General features: G+C 39.1%; 1 protein-coding gene across 1 annotated transcript; it reads right to left on the reverse strand.

Moving 5' to 3' along the window:
* Positions 1–747: 747 nt before the first annotated feature.
* Positions 748–8,251, reverse strand: unc93a (unc-93 homolog A). Its single transcript, XM_068706933.1, has 8 exons — positions 7,946–8,251; positions 6,411–6,592; positions 5,314–5,543; positions 3,808–3,933; positions 3,253–3,464; positions 2,468–2,603; positions 1,279–1,410; positions 748–1,049 (listed from the first exon to the last, which is right to left on the reverse strand). Exons 1-8 carry the CDS (start codon positions 8,033–8,035, stop codon positions 760–762), a joined length of 1,398 nt encoding a protein of 465 aa, XP_068563034.1. The 5' UTR covers positions 8,036–8,251; the 3' UTR covers positions 748–759.
* Positions 8,252–21,579: the final 13,328 nt, after the last annotated feature.

Raw genomic sequence — 21,579 nt, forward strand, 5'->3', positions numbered from 1 at the left:
TTTTTTAAAACTACAAAGTGGCACATTTATAGTGCACTGACTGGAAAAAAATCGTCATAAAAACATCAAATGTCCATAATTCTCTGTGAGTGAAATGAAAGAGTAATGATCTGACTGTTTATGTCAAAGTGCTACAGTGGTGAAATTAAAAGTACATTTACTCGAGTGCTGTACTAAAGTGCATTTATAAGGTTCTTGTACTTAACGAGTATTTCCACTTGATGCTATTTTATACTTCTACTCCACTACATCTAACAGTTAGTTCCTAGTTTCTATTTGGATTTAGATTATTAATACTAAATACAAATCAACTAATACATTGTATTGCATTGTATTGTATTATTATAAATAAAACTACTCAGTAATATGTAAAGTATTTAGGATCAGCTCCACCTTGACCAACTAGGATAATATCAGAAATAAATGGGGTGATGGGACACAAGTATTGTCTGTTTGACAAAAGCGTGTAAAGAATTGTATTGCATTTTGGCACAAAGGTTAAAATATTTATACATTTATTTAGCATTTTTCAACTCTTCAAATTTATAGTATATAGTTTTCAGTAAGTAGAGTAATATTTATAAAGATGAAACAGTGAAAAAATACTGCTTTGTAGCCATAGGAAATATGTTAGTTTGATAATTGCACACATCCAGAAACAAAAGCCTTGAGAGGCCATACAATTGTAAGATTATATAGGCATCTGTATTAGACACCAGACTAGGATTTAATAAAAAGAAAGACAAAAACCATCAGACTCTACATTGCTGTCTGGCAAACAATCATGTTCTCATTTCTTTCAATGGTTTCCTTGTTAGTTAGGTAGCTCCCCTCCTCAACGGGCAGGGTGGGATGTTTATGTTCGTGGTACTCCACTATGGGGTAGGTGATGACGGTCAGCAGCAGAACTGCCAGCAGGATGTACAGTTTGTACTCCAGACATATGAAAGTGCTGTAAGCGAAGGCGATAACAAAACCGAGTGACTCCCACATACGGTAGTTGGCGAATGCGGCCTCTTTGTCCCGGGGGAAGAGGATGCCGTAAAGAGCTGCGGGACAGGAAGCAGAAGGATCAACTCAGTTAAAACTGCAACGGCCATGTGTGTTATGTGTGAATATTGAAAATTAAAGATGAAAGTGTATAAAGAACAAACTAAATACCAATGATTTTGCTTTACAAGTGGTGAGGCTAAAGGGAAGCTTATCGAGTGACACAAATGAAAAGGGTTCATCCTCTGGGGAGAATGAATGTCCTCAAGACTGATCTTAGTTTCTTACCGTTGGTCTGAGTTTGCCAGATGGCATCTGCCATACCCCACAGAGCAGGAAACACAAAGAAGACAGCCAGATCGTCAGGATGGGGCCTCCAGAACATGAGAGCTATGATACAGGCGAAGTTGGCTAGCGCAGCTGAAAATGGACGGATACACGTCAGCAAGTTTTCCACACAGTACATGTGCGGTTTAGTCTCTATTTACTGGATAATCGCATGTATAAAAGCAGTGGTGGAATGCAACTAAGTACATTTACTCAAGTACTGTACTGTACATAGCTGAACAGCAATGCTACAAACATGATATTATATAATATGATGCATTGCTGTAGATTAAGCAACCCAATAGTATAACGAAGTTAACCATAAATATCTACTGTAGTAAAATGAAACAAACACATTATTGGAGCTTTAATATTATTCCAGAAACATCATACATGATAGTAAAACAATGACTTTTTACTGCATAAGGAAAACCTTTACTTTGGTACTTTAAATACATTGTAATGACTAATTTTTTGTTAATCTTTTTTTTTTTTTTTACTGAAGTAAGATTTTGAATGCAGGTATTTTACTTGTTTTGGTGCCATTGTTCTGGCATTTGGTTGTAGTGTTTCCAGTTTTATTTTTGATAAGTTTACTCCTCATGGGTCATTTTTGGTTTTACTTCCTGTCTTTGTGTGTTTTCCCGCCTTTTGGGTTTACCTGTCCCTCATTTACACCCTCCTTCCCTTCTGTGTTTAGTCTGTTTTCATTGTCTCAGTGTCAGGTTGTCAGCATCTCACTCTGTAAATATTGTTTTAAGCCATTATTTCGTAGTTTCTAGTTTTCCCTCTGTTCAGTATTTCAATTTTTTTTTTTACTAACACCAGTCTCTTGGATTTCCCTGTTTTCCTGCCTGCTACCCGTTACCTGCTACCTGTTGCTTGACTACCTTTACCTGCCTGCCGGTGTTTTCAGATGTAAACCTAAAAGGAACCCTTGAATTGCTCCTGCTGCCTCTTCATTTGTATCTGCGTTTGTGGACTATTTTTACATTGTGGTATTAGTACTTTCTCCTCAGTAAAAGATCTGATTACTTCTTTCACTAATGTATAACAGTGTCTTTCTCTTCGGTTCAGTAACCAAAAATGTGCGAGGATGACAAAGTGAATACTTTCTTAGGCAAATAATCTTATATAAAAGAGATGTTACCTATGAAGAAGAGCACAGCTCTCCCGGTGTACCGAGCGAGTCTCCCAAACAGAAAGGAGCAAAGAGAATTGCTGGCTCCAAAGCACATCATCACATAGCCAACAAAATGGATCCCCAAAGCACACGTTACATAGTTCTGCAAAGAAACATGGATTTACAAAGCTAGTTATTTATATATCTAAGATTTCAAATATAAATAAATACCTCACAGAGCTAGCTAGAAAAAAGTGGATCATGTAAAAAAAAAATGTCTTCAAAATCTGAATATTTTTCTAAAAATGTGATCATATTTATGCAGAGAATGCAGTTAGTGACAGTGTGGGCTCCATGGAGCTCTGCGAGGGGTGGGGCTTAGTGAAGGGTCAATAGAGTGGTGCAGGAATGAGTCCTGCAGTTTTTAATTTCCAGTTCCCTCGTCTTGAAGTCCATGAGTTTTTTTGAGTGGGTTTTTGGTGAGATGCCTGAAATCATGCCTGTGGTTAACGCAAGCTTTAGAGATCTTAACGTTTTTGTTTTACGTTGTAAAATGCGTCAGTAGATACTCATACATACCCACTCATACATATTTAAGCTTATATGATATCAAGACATCATCATGCCGACTGGTCGGCTCCTCGTCTACTTAAAAAATATGAGAGTACAGGGTAGTTTTGGTAGCAAAATCAGGGTAGCAATTCTTCACGACAAAAGGGGGGAATGACTGCACTAAGACTTTCACAGAAGTCCGGGACAGCATGTGCCTACTACTAATGTGCCTACTAATTCATCCGTGGAGACCTCCTCACCTTGGTGTACTCCCCAGAGAGGAAGCTCTGTTCGAAGCCGCTGTACATGGTGAGAGGGATGAGGGTCACAAGCCTCCAGTCCTTCAGCAGTCTGAACGTAGCCAGGAAGGTTTGGCAGAACGGCTCCCGGTTCCCACGGAACTGGCTCGATTGCTCGCTGTCAATGTTGTCCAGAAACACCGCCACAATGAGCATGGCCAGCACACCCACGCCTGTCACACAACAAAGGGCAGACAACGCTGACTGTTGGACAGGAATTTTTACCACTGTAAAAGCTATTGCACAAACAATATGTTTAAAGCTCAATATCTGGTTTTGGTTGGAAGGACAAAATACTGAGACCACACATTACTCTCTATGGTCAAATTCAATATTTAAGGAAGCTAAATTAAATGTGCAGTCAGTTCATCAGCAATGTGTTGATGTGTGAACATATATATGGGTCTTTGTGGCTGCCTGTATGTTTGAGGACTTTATTGAAATCCCTGCACTGTTATTGAAGAACATTCCTGTTAAGTATTTGTATCGTGATTCCAAAGTACACGCTGCCGTTACCAATGTAACATCCCACGAGTGTCCACACCAGTTTCTGAGCAGGTCTGGTGGTCGTGCCGTTGATGCTGGTATTGAGGCCGCAGTCAGCCGCTCCACAAGACTGCAGCTGCTCATCTGGGATGTCAGCTGTCAGAATAAAAAACAACAACAATGCAATTCACTAAAAATAAATACTCTTCTCCAAGACAGATAAAGACAGAAAGGAAAATTGTCTTTTTTAATTGTGTGGGAAATATTTTTGGTACTTTTTCAGTGAACATTGCCTTATTAAATATTGTATATTTTGTTGCTGATGTGTATTGTTGTTATAAAGGGCACATTTTAGAGAGAGAGCACTGATGATAAATAAATCATCACGTAGACAATGGTGGTCAAGAGCCTATTTAAAACATATCCTACCTGTGAATAGTTTTGTTATTTAAGATACTAAAACAAACATAATTCAAATATACAACTAAATATTGCAGCAAAGAGCAGCGTTGTGGTCTTCTTCCATGAAATGCACCTCAACAAGTGTCTGTCGTAAAATCAACCGATAAGCTGGAGAGCATTACCGCCAATAAAACGAGATACAGTATTGCACACACCCTCTCTTATTCTCTTCTAAATTGTACCCATAAAAACCAGCACTAACACCACTGAAGGGTTTGTTCATAACATACACACAGGATACAAGTACATGTACACAAGTCCTGTACTTCAATGTATACTTTTGAGGTGATTGTACTTCCATTTTCAGTTTTTTTACTCCACTACATTTGTTTGGTGACTTCAGTTACTTGACTGATTAATTGGACTGAGGAATTCAAGCATGTGTTTCCTGTTATGTGCGACCACCAGCCAACTCCAGTGGACTCAAAGGTCAGAGTTCACCATTGCTCCACTCTTTCAGGGCAGAAAGAAGTTCACCAGAAGATGGAGACTAATGTGACTTTAAAAAACTCAGAAAACTCATCCCAGGTAATGTTTCATGTAGCAAATGTGACGTTCACATAACTCTTGGCTCAACTTAAAATATTGAATCCAAGGGTGGAAAAAGTACTCACATGTTGTACTGAAGTGAAAGTAGAAATACCCAAGTGTGAAAGTACTCCATAAGAAGTAAAAGTACTGCATTCCAAAGTTTATGAAGTACAAAGTATTAGTATCAAAATGTACTTAACAGTTTTATCGTCTTTCAGCTTGTTTTGGTTTTTCCGTTGTTTTAGTTCACGAACACTAAAATGTACTTAAAGTTGTTGTTTTTTAAAGTATTCATAATGCAGTGTATGGTTATCTGTTTTTATTACATGTCCTTCTGAAATCAAGGGGATAAGAAGTATAAAGAAGCATGAAATGTAAATACTCTACTACAAAGTACAAGTATGTCAAAAATGCAGTACTTGAGATGATTATTTCACAATATTAAGACATAACTTGCTGTGCATATTAAAGCGTGTGGGTTTATTTTAACACATTCATCACAAACATCTCCTCTGCACGGTTCAGCTCCGGCGGTCGTCCTACCTATGTTGGTGTCCTGTTGAAAGATGAGCGACGACATGAGGTTTCCCCACACAGCAGATGACTGGAAGATGAAAAAGAAGATGCCAAAGTACTGGTTGATGATGTCAGATCCTTTCTTGCCGTCCTTGGCGGCCTGTATGTTCCCGGAGATGGTCAGGTAGGTGCATTTAGCCGACCACAGGGGAGAGCCACCCAAACCCAGGATCACCGAGGTGGGGATGAGGGTGTACCTGTGTATGAAGAGAGCCAAGGGGAATTCATTTTGCAATGCTTTTGTTGATACTAAGTAATGAAACAAACAAAACAGCAGCAATGACTGACGGACTGATCTGTGTTGTTTTGCGAGCACTTTGCAGTAGTTCTAATAGTAGCGGAAGTAATATAAGAAGTAGCTGTTGCAGCATCTGTCTAACAGAGGCAGCAGCGGCACAGTCGTAGAAACAATAAGTCGATTAATTGATCATGAACAATTTTGAGTGATTTGAATCGTTGTCATTTATAATGGCAAACGTGCCGTTTTCAGCGCCTCGTGAGGATTTACTGCTTTTCTCCGTATTTCAAACTAAATATCTTTGGGGCTTGAAATGCTTGTTTGGACAAAACAAGCAATTTGAAGATGTTGCATTGGGCTTTGTGGAACAGTTATAAATAGTTTACCACAATCGTCTCATTCATTATAAAACATTTTTACATTATTTGATACTTAAAAATAATCATTAGCTGCAGAACCAATTTGCAGTCAAAACTATGACTATGTTAAAACATTTCATTCAAAAGTGGGCATTTTTTATTGAGTCTAGTTCACTGTTATACCTGGAAATCTGGCCTAATAAAATCGGAGCATGGAAGTATACTGCATGTTTTATATTTTGGGTGAAAACCAACTTCCAAACATGGTCATTAGATATGTCGGTGCCCTATAGCTGGAGGTACTTTTATTTTACTTGAGTATATTAATGCAACTTTATACTTCTACTCCTCTACATCTCAAAGGTGAATATTGCTACGACTACAACAGCTTTAGTTTTCAGATTACACTTTTTCAGATTGACTGATTGATTTTTAATCAATCAGTCATGGATTGACTGATTGATTACCATCCGGGGTAGAGGTTTCCAAAGGAGTAGGAGACGTAGCAGGCCATGCCCGCGACGATGGTCCATTTACAGCCCAGATTTTTGATCATGATGGGAGGCAGGAACATGGAGGAGAGGATGATGGAGGCGTAGATGACGCTCAGAGACGCCACACCCATCCCCTGCTCTGCATTCAGACTGCTCTGCACACACAGGGACGGGACTCTCCATCAGAGGACCACGGGCCTCATGCAAGAGCAGCGTCTTATTCTCATCCTTAACCTCTTTGGCTTCTTTCTGTGAGGCTTGTTCGTATGACTGGTCCTTGCATGAGGCCCAGTGTGAGTGATGGGAAGGTCAGTTCGGTTCATGATGACAGTTCTATTGAAAATACTATTACTCCAATTGATTCATGATCGGAGGGAAAGCAGCGTATACACTGATTAAAATGGATTAATATTGAGGTAGGATGTTTATTTTCACCGAATGAAAACTGACTGTTTTCAAAACTAAGAAGTTCTGTAAAAGTGGCTGCTTCAGGACATTTTAATGAGCTAGATGGATGTGGTCGACCCTCAGTCCCTCCGTCTGTCCATAGATCAGTTTACAGATTAAATTAAAAGGGCCGATGCAGTAAAAGCACAGAATAATTCAAATCATTTTAAATTATTATTATTAAAATTTTTGAAGGAATCTAACCAAAGATGTAAAAAGTTTGTTATGTAATTTAGTGGGTCTTTTGAAATGATCACCAATAACCCTGTAAATCATGCACAAAGGAGTACTTTTTTACTATTATTATTATATTTGTCCCTCCATAAATCAACCTATCAATAAATCCCTTCAAGTTTCATCATACTTCCATGAGGTATGAGCATTTCAAATGAAAATTGAAAATATATGCACATTTAAGGATTCAAACAAACATTTTAATGTGATGAAATGATACGGAGACAGAAAACTAACAATAACACGTTTACAAAACCCATTCATTCTCATTTTAAGGGAACATTAAACTTTTGCTTTTTTATAATTATATAAATTAAGTAGGATTTTAACGTAATCAGTCAATTGTAAATGATTGGAATTAATAAGTAAAATTAACAAGTAAATTGTCTATACATGAATGAGTCTACACATGCAAAGTAAAGCTGTAACAGTGTGCACAAAAGCCATTTCAATTCATAATTAATTAGTAAATTAATTTGTCCCCTCAATGACTGAATCTTCTAATGCTACCATGATACTAACTCTGCTTTTTGTTAAGACATAACAAACTAATATAGGTTTTAATATAGTAAAATTAAAGGTAGATGGGAACAAACCCATTATTTCTCATTTTAAGGGGACACTAAAAGGTTCTTGGTCTTTACAAAAAAGAAAACATTGACATAAGTAATGCTGTAAGTGTAAATGAGGCATAAAAGGTGTCTCTTCTTGACTCAACTCATGAATCCCTTAAAGTCCCCATGATACTAACTCCTACATTGTGGTGTTTTTAATGAACAATAAATCAGAAGTTTTCTATATGATAAATAATAAACTATTCCACTTACCTGTAAACTCTGCAGCCCTCCGTAAGCCGTGAACAGAGACAGAAACCCGACAGAAACCACCAACACATTCTTGAAGTTTCGGCTGATCATGGCTGCCTCTCAAAAACCAACAACAACTCCAACGTTTATCTTCCTTCAAAGGAAGAGAATAAAAATAATTTAAAAAAAAGTTAACTTAAGTGGGATTTATTTCAGGATGAATGGCTTCATACAGCCGCTGCATAGTAAGTAAGAAGCAACTCTGTCTGCTGAAAGTGATTCTGTCTGTGATAAACACACAAGAACAAAGTCTAGCACACACACACACACACACACACACACACACACACATACATACACACACACACACACAAGATCCCTTATCATTGAACCTCTGAATTGCCTCCCACGTGGCAATTGATATTAACATATATGATGCTGCACACCTCCTATCTCTTACTCCCTGTCTTCTTTGAATCATTAAAGATGTTTTAACCGTAAACACACCTTTTTCTTCTTCAGTCCATCTGTTTCCTTCTTCCTTCAACCTACTTCTTTCTGGTTCAGATTTACAGCCATCTGTTTCTCTATGGCTGTGTTCGGTGGTAGTTGAGAGCAGTGCTGGTGGAGAAAGTATTTATATTATTTGTTTAGCTGTAAAAAATAGTACATAAAAAGAAAAAGTGCATTACATTGAAAATGTTACTTGGTGTTTGTAATGTTACTAAGTACTCAATATAAAAAATATGACGAAACATAAAATTTCTCCTGCTGATAAATGTGTAAGTTGCATTTTACTGTTTTGTAACTGTACATTAATCTGAAAGGAGATGTAATTTGGTGCGAAATATACGGAAAATGTACACACTGTTCAATTGGTACACTTCCGATGAATTACAGTTTTTTTCAATCGCTAACAAGCGCTTACCCATACTTCAGATACTTTTTCTAAACTCTTAACACAGACTCACACCTACAAACCACAATTGGCGAAATGGATAATTTTCTTCTCAAAAACACATTTTGTTAAATATATACTAACTCTTCATTTCAAAATAGAACACATCTTTCTCTGCACACACTAACTTTACCAAAACACTGGAAATCTGACTCAAAATGAAATTATTCTGTCAAAGAATAACTCTTGTTTTCACTTCACAAGGTCCTTCCAGTCAATCAAAGTACACCAGGTTTCAAAATACTGGCTATTGCTGACATTACAAAAACTGCATAGACTTTTATGTTTCAGTTTTACAGGTATTTGCATGCAAAACATGCAATCCACTGTTTTTACACTAAATTTCTTGGTTGGGAACTGTATGTCCACATGTAATGTTCACATTCAAAAGCATTCCAGTAAAAACCAAATCAGTTTTTTTTCCCTTTACTGTTTACTACAGGAGGTACAGTATAAATACTGTTTACAGTATGATAGAACAGAAAAAGTTTTACAGTATTGCTTACAGTGAACAAAATATCCATGAAACACACAAGAGCATTCTGAACAAAAAAACAACCGCAAAAAGCCCAGATAAAAAGGGGGGGAACTAAAAAAAGCACAAAATTCCTGTGTCTAATCTCTGCAATCTTCAGGGTTAGGCCACATGTTTTCATCAACATCGCATCTGATATTATCCAAGGCGATGCACCTGGGATAAAACCACTTGGAATGTCGGATCCACCCTTGGCAAACATCAACTGTGATGTCCCTGCAGCCAGCATCCATGGCTTCAAGGAGGGACATCTGGTCATGTGGCTGATGGTCATAAAAGAAAAGAACTCCTCTATGTGGTTGAGGAAAGGTGAATAGGGTGGAAGGAAGAGACGTACCAGTCTTGGGTGGACTTCAAACCATGTTGTTATTGCTTGCGAATGATGGAAAGCCACATTGTCCCAGGTGATTACAAAGGTCCTCATGTTTTCACCCTCCGCTTATAGAACTGGACATTGAATTGAATATACACTATACCTGGACATATTGTCGTCGTAGCTCCTTGACTCTCTCACTGTTCCTCTCAAAGGGAACAGTGTAGAGCTGCTTCATCCTCACTCTGTGTTTGGACAATGTCCGCGTAATGGTTGTGAGGCTGATGCTATTGATATTGTCAAATATCCCATGGTCCTCCACAATTCTACTTTGAATTTCATGCAGTTTTATTGCATTATTTGCAACAACCATTTCTACAATGGCAAGCTCTTGATCATTAGTGAGGAGCTTTCCTCTTCCCCCAGAGGGAGGAAGACGTTGCATTCTTTAGAGGGACAAAAAATTCAACATATGCATTACTGTATGGCCTTATTGACATGTCAAGTGAGAATAGAAACAATCCATGTAAAATGCTATACTTACCTGTTGGTTTGTTGAAAGATGCGTATAATGGAGGCAACCGTTGACCGCCTCAAATTGGGCTGCACTCTTTCACCAGCCTCTCTTAGTGAAAGACCGTGGTTGATTACATGGTCAATGATAGTGGCACAAATTCCATCACTGATTACTGTTCTTGCAGCCCTTGGAATGCCACCACCACGCATTCTTACACCTCTACCTTGCCCTCTCCTTGGGCCTGCTCTTCTCCCTGGCCCTGCTCCTCTCACTGCACCTGCACCTCTTACTGCATCTCTCACTGCTCCTCTCACTGCTCCTCTCACTGCTCCTGCACCTCTTACTGCACCTCTCACTGCTCCTGCACCTCTCACTGCTCCTCTCACTGCTCCTCTCACTGCTCCTGCACCTCTCACTGCTCCTCTCACTGCTCCTCTCACTGCACCTGCACCACTTACTGCATCTCTCACTGCTCCTGCACCTCTCACTGCTCCTCTCACTGCTCCTGCACCTCTTACTGCACCTCTCACTGCTCCTGCACCTCTCACTGCTCCTCTCACTGCTCCTGCACCTCTCACTGCACCTCTCACTGCTCCTGCACCTCTCACTGCACCTCTCACTGCTCCTGCACCTCTCACTGCTCCTCTCACTGCTCCTGCACCTCTCACTGCACCTCTCACTGCTCCTGCACCTCTCACTGCTCCTCTCACTGCTCCTGCACCTCTCACTGCACCTCTCACTGCTCCTGCACCTCTCACTGCATCTCATCACTGCTCCTCTCACTGCTCCTGCACCTCTCACTGCACCTCTCACTGCTCCTGCACCTCTCACTGCATCTCATCACTGCTCCTCTCACTGCTCCTGCACCTCTCACTGCTCCTCTCACTACTCCTGCACCTCTCACTGAATCTCTCACTGGGCCTGCTCTTCTCCCTGGGCCCCTTGCTCTTACTCTTCCTCGTCCAGACATTACAGTGTTTGTCTTTTTCTGTTTCTGTTTCCAAAAACATCACTCCTCAAAGTCCTCCTTTTACTGTATAAGTAATGCCACTGAGTCTGAGCCAGACTGGAATCAGCTGTAGTTTGCCCAATTTACCCAACATAAATCAGCTGTGTGTCAATTATTCAATTGTTTGTTTATTATCAGCTGAGATATATTGTTTTAGAACTGATATCATTGCAGAAGAGGTTTTTAGACTGTATCTAAGGTTTGGAATATTGTTTTTGCCATTGTGGGATGTTGTGTGTTAACATTCGTAAATAATACAAAAACAATCCATAATTTTGTTGGGAGGTATAGCTTGTCTGTTAAGAAAATGTAAGCATTGTGGAAATGTGTTCACTGACTGCATATTGTTTGAGAACGACATGAAATGTGTGAATGGTATGGCCACAAAAGACCGATGCTGTGCTAATTGTGTTTAGAGTTTTGAAAATGTGACCACTGGTTGGACAAACGCTTGGTAGCGCCTGAAAAAAACTGTAATTCCATTTAACTGCTGGTGCTACCTGGAGAGTCTCACAGTCAGTCATTAAGATGTTAATCGTTCCTTCATGGAAATCTCTCTGCAAATTGAAGACTTTTATAAACCAAACTCAACTAATTAAACACAATTAACTGTCTAACTTGGTCCTTACGTTCCCTTTCATTTGTACAAAATTATATCTTTCCAGGAAACTATGATGAAATAAGGTTAACTAGTATATTGCTTATTTTAACTACTATGCTGTTGCTTAGTTTCATATATAACAATGCATTATCATTCCTCTCATGTGTTTTGTATGAAACGTCTTGGTAAATAAACTACAGTTGGCAAATTAGAGTAGTGGAGTCAAGAGTACAGTATTTCTCTCTGAATTGTAGCTGGAGTATGACGTGACATGAAATGAAAATACTCAAGAAAAGTACTAGTACCTCAGGTTTGTACTTAAGTAAATGTACTTCCTTAGTTTGAGTAGTACATCACAGTGCTGATTCTTGCATACAGGAGTGGTGGCATGCAGAACAAAGGTTTATTGCATATTACTTTTACATTTTTTACAACCATTGTTTTTTACAATATGATAGCTAGTTGTGTGAAAAATATGACAAAAACACTGCAGTCCACCCTCTGTTATCTCAGCTGCACTCAAAGTTAAAAAAAGCTTCCTTCAGACTGCTGTGAGTGGCCCTGTTAACCTCTTATCAAAAGAGTCAAGGCTAATATGAATATTTTACAAAATGATTTAATTTGCCCAGCTTTCAGTAGATGCTCCTGTAGGCGTGTTTCCATCCTTAAAAATAGAAAGAAATGGAGCAATAAGGTGAATATCAACATGTGATTGGGTTGAATGGAGAATTGTCTGTCACAGATTTGGACATGTTATGACAGAATGTCATGTTAGGTAAGTCTTTATCTAACATGACAATCTAACTGAACAAGACTAATCACTTTGCCCAATTATGTGAAACTATGCATGTCAGCACAGAGAAGCCTTAGGTTCCAGGTCTAAAGACAGAAGAGTCAAATCTGCTTGACTTAAATATCCAAACCATGCAACAAATGCAGGTCACTGGTGGTGATGGTGGCTGATGAGGTTGATAGAATGATGAGATGATTAAGCTGATGCGTTGCGTAACAGCAGCATGAACGTACTGAAGGTAGAGAGACAGTCATATTTAAGAGAGACAGCAGCGAGATGATAGGCTAATGATGTAATTGCGTCGTTGTGCTATTGGATAGAGGGACCACCTGATCTAGACAGCTGATATCATGATTGACAGCCCCAAACAATAACAGCAAGGACATAATGAGTGTGCCTGCATGAGGAGTGATGGCAGATGTATGGTAAATAAGCTATGGGCTTAGGCATGCAAGAGTATAGTCTTCCTGTCTGAACTTACGCCAGAGCTTCATGTGTGGCACAGTCCTTGTTTAGGTGGAATATAAATGATAATATCCAACGATCAACAAAGGTTCATTTCAAGCACACTGATCCCTTAAGGATCTAGTGCTAGAACCTTACCTTTGATGCCCACTACATGGTGGAGGTGGTTTAAAGTATACTTGTCGCATTCAAACCCAACTTTCAGGGCTTAAAACTCTCTCTCTCTCTCTCTCTCTCTCTCTCTCTCTCTCTCTCTCTCTCTCTAGAGGGCTTTTTTCCATTATTATTCATCATTTCAACTTCCACATCATATAAAATGTATAGATATGTTGTATACAACCATTTCTGTCTCTTTTTACCTGAACAACCGAGTGCAACACCATGAATGTCTTGAAAGATATCACGTCCCTTTTCTATGACAACTACGTTTGGATCAGATGTAAACACTTTTGAACAACTTCTTTTTGAGCATAACACAACCCAGCTGTTGGGTTATGGACCGGTCAACCAAAGAAGCAGAGTGGTCCAATTAAATTGGTGTTATTATCAAAGTCTGGATCAGGACGTCCTTTTTACCCCTCTTTAGCTCACTCAGTACACTCGCTCTCCTGATGCTGACATACTCAGATATTTAGAGCTGACACGTTTGGCATCACGTAACCAGTTTCAAGTGGAAGTTGGACTGTGCGTACGACACTCCTTGTACCTCCCGCTGTTCTTTACAGCCAAGGACACTGTATGAATGTGGCAGGTCATGCCAGTTTGGGAAAATCAGTGCACACCTTTTGTGCTCCATGTGTTGCTATACATTAACCAATCCAAGACACCAGCTCAATGTTTTATGAAGAGCGATTGTCATTGAGAGTCATAATCCACAATCCTCATAAAATGATAGTTGCTATGACAATGGCATGTGTCACTCTGACAACATCTTGACTTTGGATCTGGATACGTTGGAAATCTTGTTGAGCTTTTAAGCGGATTGTGTAAATATGGATATGGAATGGTTATAATGGTAATGGACTATAAAAAACAGTGACCTGCCCTCCTATCCACTGAGTCGACCTGCTGTGGCTTTATACTTGGGTGTATACTGAGAACCCAGAAACCGATGGTCAGTCTGATGCCAGGGTTGATATCAGTTTGTTTTTTTATAGACTTCTTATGGACTTCTCTACCCTGTTGTTAGGACACAGTTTGGTGTGGCTGCTCCATTTAATTATCGATTTTCAGATTTATTCAGCTGATGTCATCTCTTTCTTTAAGCTGTTTGCTGCTCGTCCTCTGATGTGAGCAACATAATTCTCCCAGACTTATCTTTTCAGAGATAAACTGTTCTCACAGGACAATATCTCAGTAACCGAGCCTGAGACCAAGGCGGTTCCAAGTCCAACAACTTTAAAAAAGTGGTCTCAAGACCGTACGATTTAAAGGGCTGGCTGTCTCAAATGTTTGATTATAAGAATTTGTATAAACGAAACATTTGTGATCCAATTTGTGATCCAATTCCTCCGCTGTAGAGATATTAGACTGTTAGTCTCTGGGACTACTCTGAAATATTAGAAGTATATTCAGGACATCACAATGGCTCTTTCATAAATTCACAGATTAAAGCAGGACTTTTAGAAATTTGCAGATGTGGAGTCCTCCTCCTAATCGTAAATGATCTGAAGGTGTGTTCCTGATCCACATATACCTTTTGCTCAGCCTACTAGTATTTATCTGACCAATGGAGGGAGCCAGAGTCCACAAATAAAAGTCTCCAAACATGGTACTGTAGATATCCTAAAACACATTTCACTTATGGAGTGAAAACCTTCCCAGTGGAACGACAAATTTGAATATGACAGTCCAACACACATGCACATATATTAATACTGTATGTTTTGATGTGCTTGGACTTTGCTTAAGTATTTCTATACTTTAAACTTCCACTGCACTACTTTTTAGATGGACATCTGCATTCAATTTACTTTTTTCCATTTGCATTCAAGGTTACTTTGCTGATGAATATTTTACACATATATATGATGAATTTATGACGCATTGTTGAAGATTCAGAGTATATAAAGTAGTTCAAATCAGCTCCCCCTCGACACATCAGTAATAATAATCCAATAATACTTTGGAGGATTACTTTTACTTTTGATGGTTTACTGTAAATACATTTTTACTGATAATACTTCTGTACTTTGACTTAAATTTAAAGGGAAGACTTTAATTGTAGTATATTTACATTGTCTTATTGTTAAAAAACTATTTAAAAAAACAAAAAAATCAAATAACAGAACAGTTGATGTTATTATATTTTAGAAAGCCCTTAGAGAACTTTAAAAGTGTGGAAACTCTGCAGCTTCCCCAACGTCATCCTGCAAGAATCCCTATTAATAGTCTATGATAAGAAATATTCTGCTACAAGGTGAAGAGTATGTCCCCCCCATCTATAAACCTGCTGAAGAAAGAATCCCTTCATTTATATTTCTGCCTTCTATCACAGCACTCTACAACTCCTCGCAGCTCACTCCCCAAATGGCAACAAAAGCTAGTGTGAAGATAACGTTTGTCCCCAGCAACACACTCAACATTTCAATGTTGGAGTTTGATGGACAACATCAGAGCGCTGATGTCCAACGTGTCTGTTCTCTGTGGACACAAATCACATTGTGCTGATATAAGTGATTTTGCTCTTTATTTCAAGAGAAATAAGGGACATTTTAACCCATATTTTCCCCTTAAAATGTCCCTATTAAGTAGGTTTAACCATAAGTCATATATAAAGTTAAATGATTTGTTTGATATATTTGATCATTTGGGGAATGCACCTAATCATTTCCCAGCAGATGGGAAGATTAATACCACTTTAGTATCCATTTGTTAAATATAAGGCTACAGCCAATGGCCAGTTAGCTTAGCTTAGCACGCAGACTGGGGGAAACAGTTAGCCTGGCTCTGTTGGAACGATCTGCCTACCAGCTCACTTATTAACATCCTGTTTGTTTAATCAGCGAATCCTCATACAAAATCCTATCAATGTTTAATTTCTGGGCATTTTTGATGCGTTTTATAATCAATGTCTAGCAACACAAGCTATCAGAGTGCCTGTGCAATCCCTGAAAATGGTTTGAGCAACAAAAAAAACAACAAAACAGCAAGAAAACTTGAGATAAGTACAGAAGTGGCAAAACCTAAGTATGGATACGTAACCAATAAGTCCACGTTGACCTCTGGTTTCACAAGGGACATGAGCAGCGCCCTTCTGGGTAAAAGTGTGGTGTTTTCATCAACCAAAGTCCGTCATTCTAAGGATATAGTGATATATTGTCAACACACACCCTCACACATCTGCCTTCATACGACCGTCTCTGTGAAAACATTCATACTCTGACAAACTGTGCAAAGAGAACAGAACAAACTCAGCTCAAAGACATGATGTGTGAGTGTGCAACATTCCTTTTAACTTACGACACAACAACAGACATCAGCTGAACAGTCATGCAGCGAAGCAGGCGTCTGATTGGTTGGTTTGATTTCAAATACAGTGGCTGGTTTATTGGCTAAATGTCCAAAACATGGACCTGCGGAGAGTAGGAGCTAACCTTATTCTACACGCACACAAACACACACACACACAGACACACAAACACACACTTCCAGACCCTGAGGTAGAGAATTACAGGTATTAGAGCGGCAGACAGACAGGTATGTCTGCTCTGCTTCAGATATGAGCTGAAAGCTCTGTGAGCCAACCGGCTTAGGGCACTTTAATAATACATACTAGTTTATGTGTGTGTGTGTGTGTGTGTGTGTGTGTGTGTGTGTGTGTGTGTGTGTGTGTGTGAGAGAGAGAGAGAGAGAGAGAGAGAGAGAGAGAGAGAGAGAGAGAGAGAGAGAGAGAGAGAGAGCATTAGCCACTAGAGGCCTCTGTTGCACACCAATGAAAGAAAGGTGTGTCAGCGTCAGTCATTAACTTTAACATGTTGTTGTCATGTTTCAGCAGTTAGAGCTCAATAAATGAATGTGCTCCATCATCGTCATGTAAGTTAAACTGTGACTTTGTTCAACTTCATTATCATTATTCACCATATATCTCTGTTCGATCTGTTGACGTGCCTCTCACCGCTCATGACAGTTCTTTAGTTTGTTATAAATGCACTGGAATTGTGATCTAGATGCTCAGTAAATAGAAATATTTATCTGTTAAAAGAGTATGACAAAACATTACATTCAAATTGCAAAATAGGGAGAAGATTTAGAGGATTTCCTCTTTCTTTTGATGGTGATCTGATAAGTGCCTCTATAAAGGCCAGTGAGTGCTGTTAAGGAAGAATTCATTGCTCCAGATAGAGCTGGGTCACACTCTCTAATCCCAGACCCCTACCTGTCTGACTCCTACAGAGTCATGGGAAAAAAAGCCTCTCACACGCACTCACTTTCTTCCTCTGTTTTCTCACCCAACCCTCCAGCTCTCTCCCACTAAATCCCTCCTGGAATCTCAGACCTGTGTGTGAACCAGGCTGCAATCTGACTGATATGAGTTTTTAAAGACTGAGACCGATACTGATCCCTCTGGATTGTAGATGCCGACAGGCTTCCGTGTCTTTAAATCTGACGGCTTTTATGACAAATAAGTTTAAAGTATCCAGTTTTCTTCTCTGAATTATGTTCTCGTCAGTGCAAAAAACCTTCAGGAACAAAGATCTTGGACTGTAAACCTCCATAAATAACAGATAAGAATACTGATATTTATCATCATTTTATAGAAATACATTCATGATTGCAATGTGATGTCTGTCATTAGAATCATCTGAAGTTACAGGCTTCTTATCATTAGGGGTGGAGCGCACACACAAGACCACATCTGATTTATAACAAACACAATATTAAACTCATAAATAATAAAAAGATCCAGCCGACCAGACAGACAAAAATGTTTGTAATCAGTAATTATTTATTTGATTATCAGGCGGTGGAGTCAGTGGTTGCTAAAATATTTCATAATTATTCACTCACTTTTACTGCAAAACGTTTTGGCTGTTAGCATTTACTGCTGCAGTCATTAAATTTATCTGCAGTAATAAAGTCAACGTTGTTCTTTAAAGGTTCCACATTTCTGCCAAAAACAACCGCATTTGCTCAGTTTCGGGTGTAAACGTGAAAATGTTCTTGTTTTAACATGATACTCTCGAGTTGTAACAAGATATGTTTCATGTCGTTATGACATGTTTTCTCATTATCACCAGACACCAAATCATTCAGTATCTTCTTGCGATGACATCATATAATTTTATCTTGTTATATCACGAAACCTTCATGTTAAGACACAAAATCAACGTATCCCAATAAAAATAAATGTTTCTTGGATAGACAGACTTGGCAGGTGTTTTTTTTCTGTCATGATGTCAGTGAACCATGCTTCCTTAGTAACATTTAGTGACAGCTATAGGATCTACGGCAAGAATCTGTTGTTCACTAACATTACTGTAATAAAACAATAACCCCAACAACAAACATCTAACTAGCTCATATATCTGTTAGCTATTTAGCATTGTAGGTAGCTTAAACAATAGAAAAACAGTGAAATAATACTGAATACACCTTTTGGAAAACAATGAGACATTTTTTGAAAAAAAACGTAATGCGCTGATATACACACAAAATATAAATTTGCTCAGAAAGAATGTGTAGTTTTACCGCTTCAGGCATTAGACAAATGTGCTATACATGACCGGGTGTCTCTGACTAATGCTGCCAACATTTACGAGTTAGTTTGCAATCTATTTTATCGTACCATGTTCAAAAGCGCATTCCTTGCAAAGAGGAGAATGAAGAGAGGCCTGAGGTGAAGACAAAGGTGAGAGTTTAAGGAGGACGTGGGAAAAGGAAACCAGCAGAGGAACAGACACTCATTTCCTTCGAACTGCAACAATGGAAAAGAAATAAGAAGTAAAGTGAGCAGAGATTATAATCACAGAAACAATATGATTATTTACTCTGTAGTAGAAGAAATAGAAATGATGAAATGTGACATAATGTGATTGTTCAGATGTTATCTCATACTAATATTGGGTTGTTTGACAGTAATCAGTGCATGATGGAAGTCCTGCAGCTCCCGCACCTTAAGAAAAATGTTTATTCATCGGTTTATTTATCCGACCACGCAGCACTTCAATGTGGCGTCCCCGCATCTGTGACGACAAGACTCAAGTTGTTTCGCCTGGCTGTAAGAAATACTTACGCCACGAAAACCGTTTTACATTACTAGTGGTCGGAAGGCCTAGAAAGGTCCCAAGAAAAAAAAAATGGAATGACCAGGAAGTTCTGTTACACAAAATAACACTAAATCTGTTCACCTCTTCAAGCATCTAAATGTCCTTCAAATGAAACAATCTAAGAAGAACAAGCCACAGAGATGGAGAACTATACTGAATTAAACAAACAAGATAATCCTCATCATCCCCTGTTGGATTTAAGGTCACAATGAGCTCCCTCCAATGTTTCCCATCCTCAGCAACATGTTTAGCTGGAGGAGTCTATTTCCCAGATGTGATCTGCCTCCATTTGTAGCGCCTAACCCGTCGCCTCCGTGATGATGTTATTGCTTTTGTTTTGTTTTTCTGGATAATTTTAGGGTTGTGATGTTGTTAGACCAGAAGATGCCACACAGCCTACTCAGACTTTCATTGTGGAAGGCCTCAATCCTTTTTTAATATCAGCATTCATCAGGACCACGTTAGGAGCAATAGACATCATTTCAACCTTTCCTTCGTGCTTAAGCTCGGATGAAGAATAGGATTTATACTTATAGCCCACTTTTAGACAATATTTTAAAAACATCATTACAAAAGTGCGTAAGAACCTGTTAACGTAAGCACTCCACGCCCCAGCGTTTACAGTAGGACTTTAGTTTTTGTCATATTCTCTCATATCAATACTAGACGTCATTCAAATTTTACTTTTCAACCTTGGATAACGTTAATTTAAACTAAACGCCTATTAAACGTATCTTCAACATCAAATCACTCCGTGGGTTGGGATGGGATGGCCTCGACGTCGCTGTTACAGAGATAAAACGTAGATTTAGTGTAGTTTGTTTGAGAGTTATTAATCGACATTGCAAACAAGTAGGACATATAGATAGTAGCAGCACAAAGACAGTTTAGTGCTGACTTCATGTGACATGTGTTTTAGAGATATATTGCAAATAAAACTCACCCATAGACCATCTTATGTCCCTCTGTGTCCCGTAAGGCTGCCTGAATAAGGGAAATCATCCACCACTTCTTAAAACTGGTGCAGAGGTTGTTTTGCTGCTGTTTGTATGAAAACAAGCGACATACAATTAGTCAGCTTCAGGAGTGTAGGTAGGTGTATTTTTGGAACATCTGGCAAAGTGTTTGTGCTAAGCTAAGCTAGTTGCCGCCCTAGCTCCGGCTCATTACCTAACATGGAAATTCTCGAGCATGGTGTCAGTCGTCTTCTTCTTCTAACTCCGCTGCTGCAGTGTGTGTTGGATAATGAAAAGGTTGCCTCTTGTATTGATTGGTCGTTGGCTCTGACTGTTTGTGCACATGTGCTGAACAGTAAGTATGGATTTGCTCAGGCCATTACTACCCCCCCCCCCCCCCCCCCGATCTGATGTTCCGGTTTGATTTAATTAAATACTTGATCAATAACACAGTGGGTGGTAATGTAAAGTATTTAGGTAGACGTCCACACAGGTTCGCGCAAAGGTTATATCGTTATTATTAACGGTGGTTAGCCAGATGTTTACCAAAAAATAGTTTTTAGTCATTTGGAATACCAAACGGCCTACTTGCAATTTAGTAGTGTAAAACCAGACGAAGACTGGCATAAACAACAACCTTTTCAAAAATATCATCATGGGGTTGAAGAACACATGTCAGATGTGTGCTAACCACACAGCAGCTGCCTCCGGCTTAATAACCGCAGCAGGCAGAGACCGCAGCCCTTTTGCTTTTAGCAGCTGGTATTCGTGGCAAGCTTCACTTTTAGCTTCCAGCCTCTCACGCTGTGTTTAGGTGTCAGGCTCTGCCAGCCGCGGTGACACGTGTGGGGTGTTTCAGCAGTGGGCCAGTCATTAGCGGTTTCAGTAACCAGAGATGAGCTCATCTTCTGTTGCTGCTGTTCTCCTCACTGAAACGCAGAAATGTCTCCGCATGTGTCTCGATGTCTGCAATGTGTACTTTTATGTCTTTGGGTGTTTTTATTTTTATTTTAAGTAATCTCATTTTACCTCAGTTTTGACTGAAATATTGCATCACATGTAAGGTAGCAACTAGGGTTATTTTTTACCATCACTATTAATCTGTCAATTATTTTTAGAATAGCAGATTAATCCTCTTTAAATTGTCAGAAAACACTTCCCCAAAGCCGACCGTATTATCTTAAAATTGCTTGCTCCAAAAATAAGAAATACAAAATGTATATATTGAATTTACAGGGA

Source organism: Cebidichthys violaceus, unplaced genomic scaffold, assembly GCF_023349555.1.
Source record: "Cebidichthys violaceus isolate CVI_PGR_0920_01 unplaced genomic scaffold, fCebVio1.0.p SCAF_125, whole genome shotgun sequence".
Taxonomy (NCBI): Eukaryota; Metazoa; Chordata; class Actinopteri; order Perciformes; family Stichaeidae; genus Cebidichthys; species Cebidichthys violaceus.

What these genes read in the sequence shown, in the direction of transcription:
- unc93a (XM_068706933.1), bottom strand. Translation starts at nt 8,035, where the DNA reads ATGATCAGCCGAAACTTCAAGAATGTGTTGGTGGTTTCTGTCGGGTTT. An exon ending in TCAACAGGACACCAACATAG is followed by an intron (nt 3,934 to 5,313) that starts GTAGGACGACCG and finishes TTATTCTGACAG; the next exon opens with CTGACATCCCAGATGAGCAG. An exon ending in CTGGCAAACTCAGACCAACG is followed by an intron (nt 1,050 to 1,278) that starts GTAAGAAACTAA and finishes CCTGTCCCGCAG; the next exon opens with CTCTTTACGGCATCCTCTTC.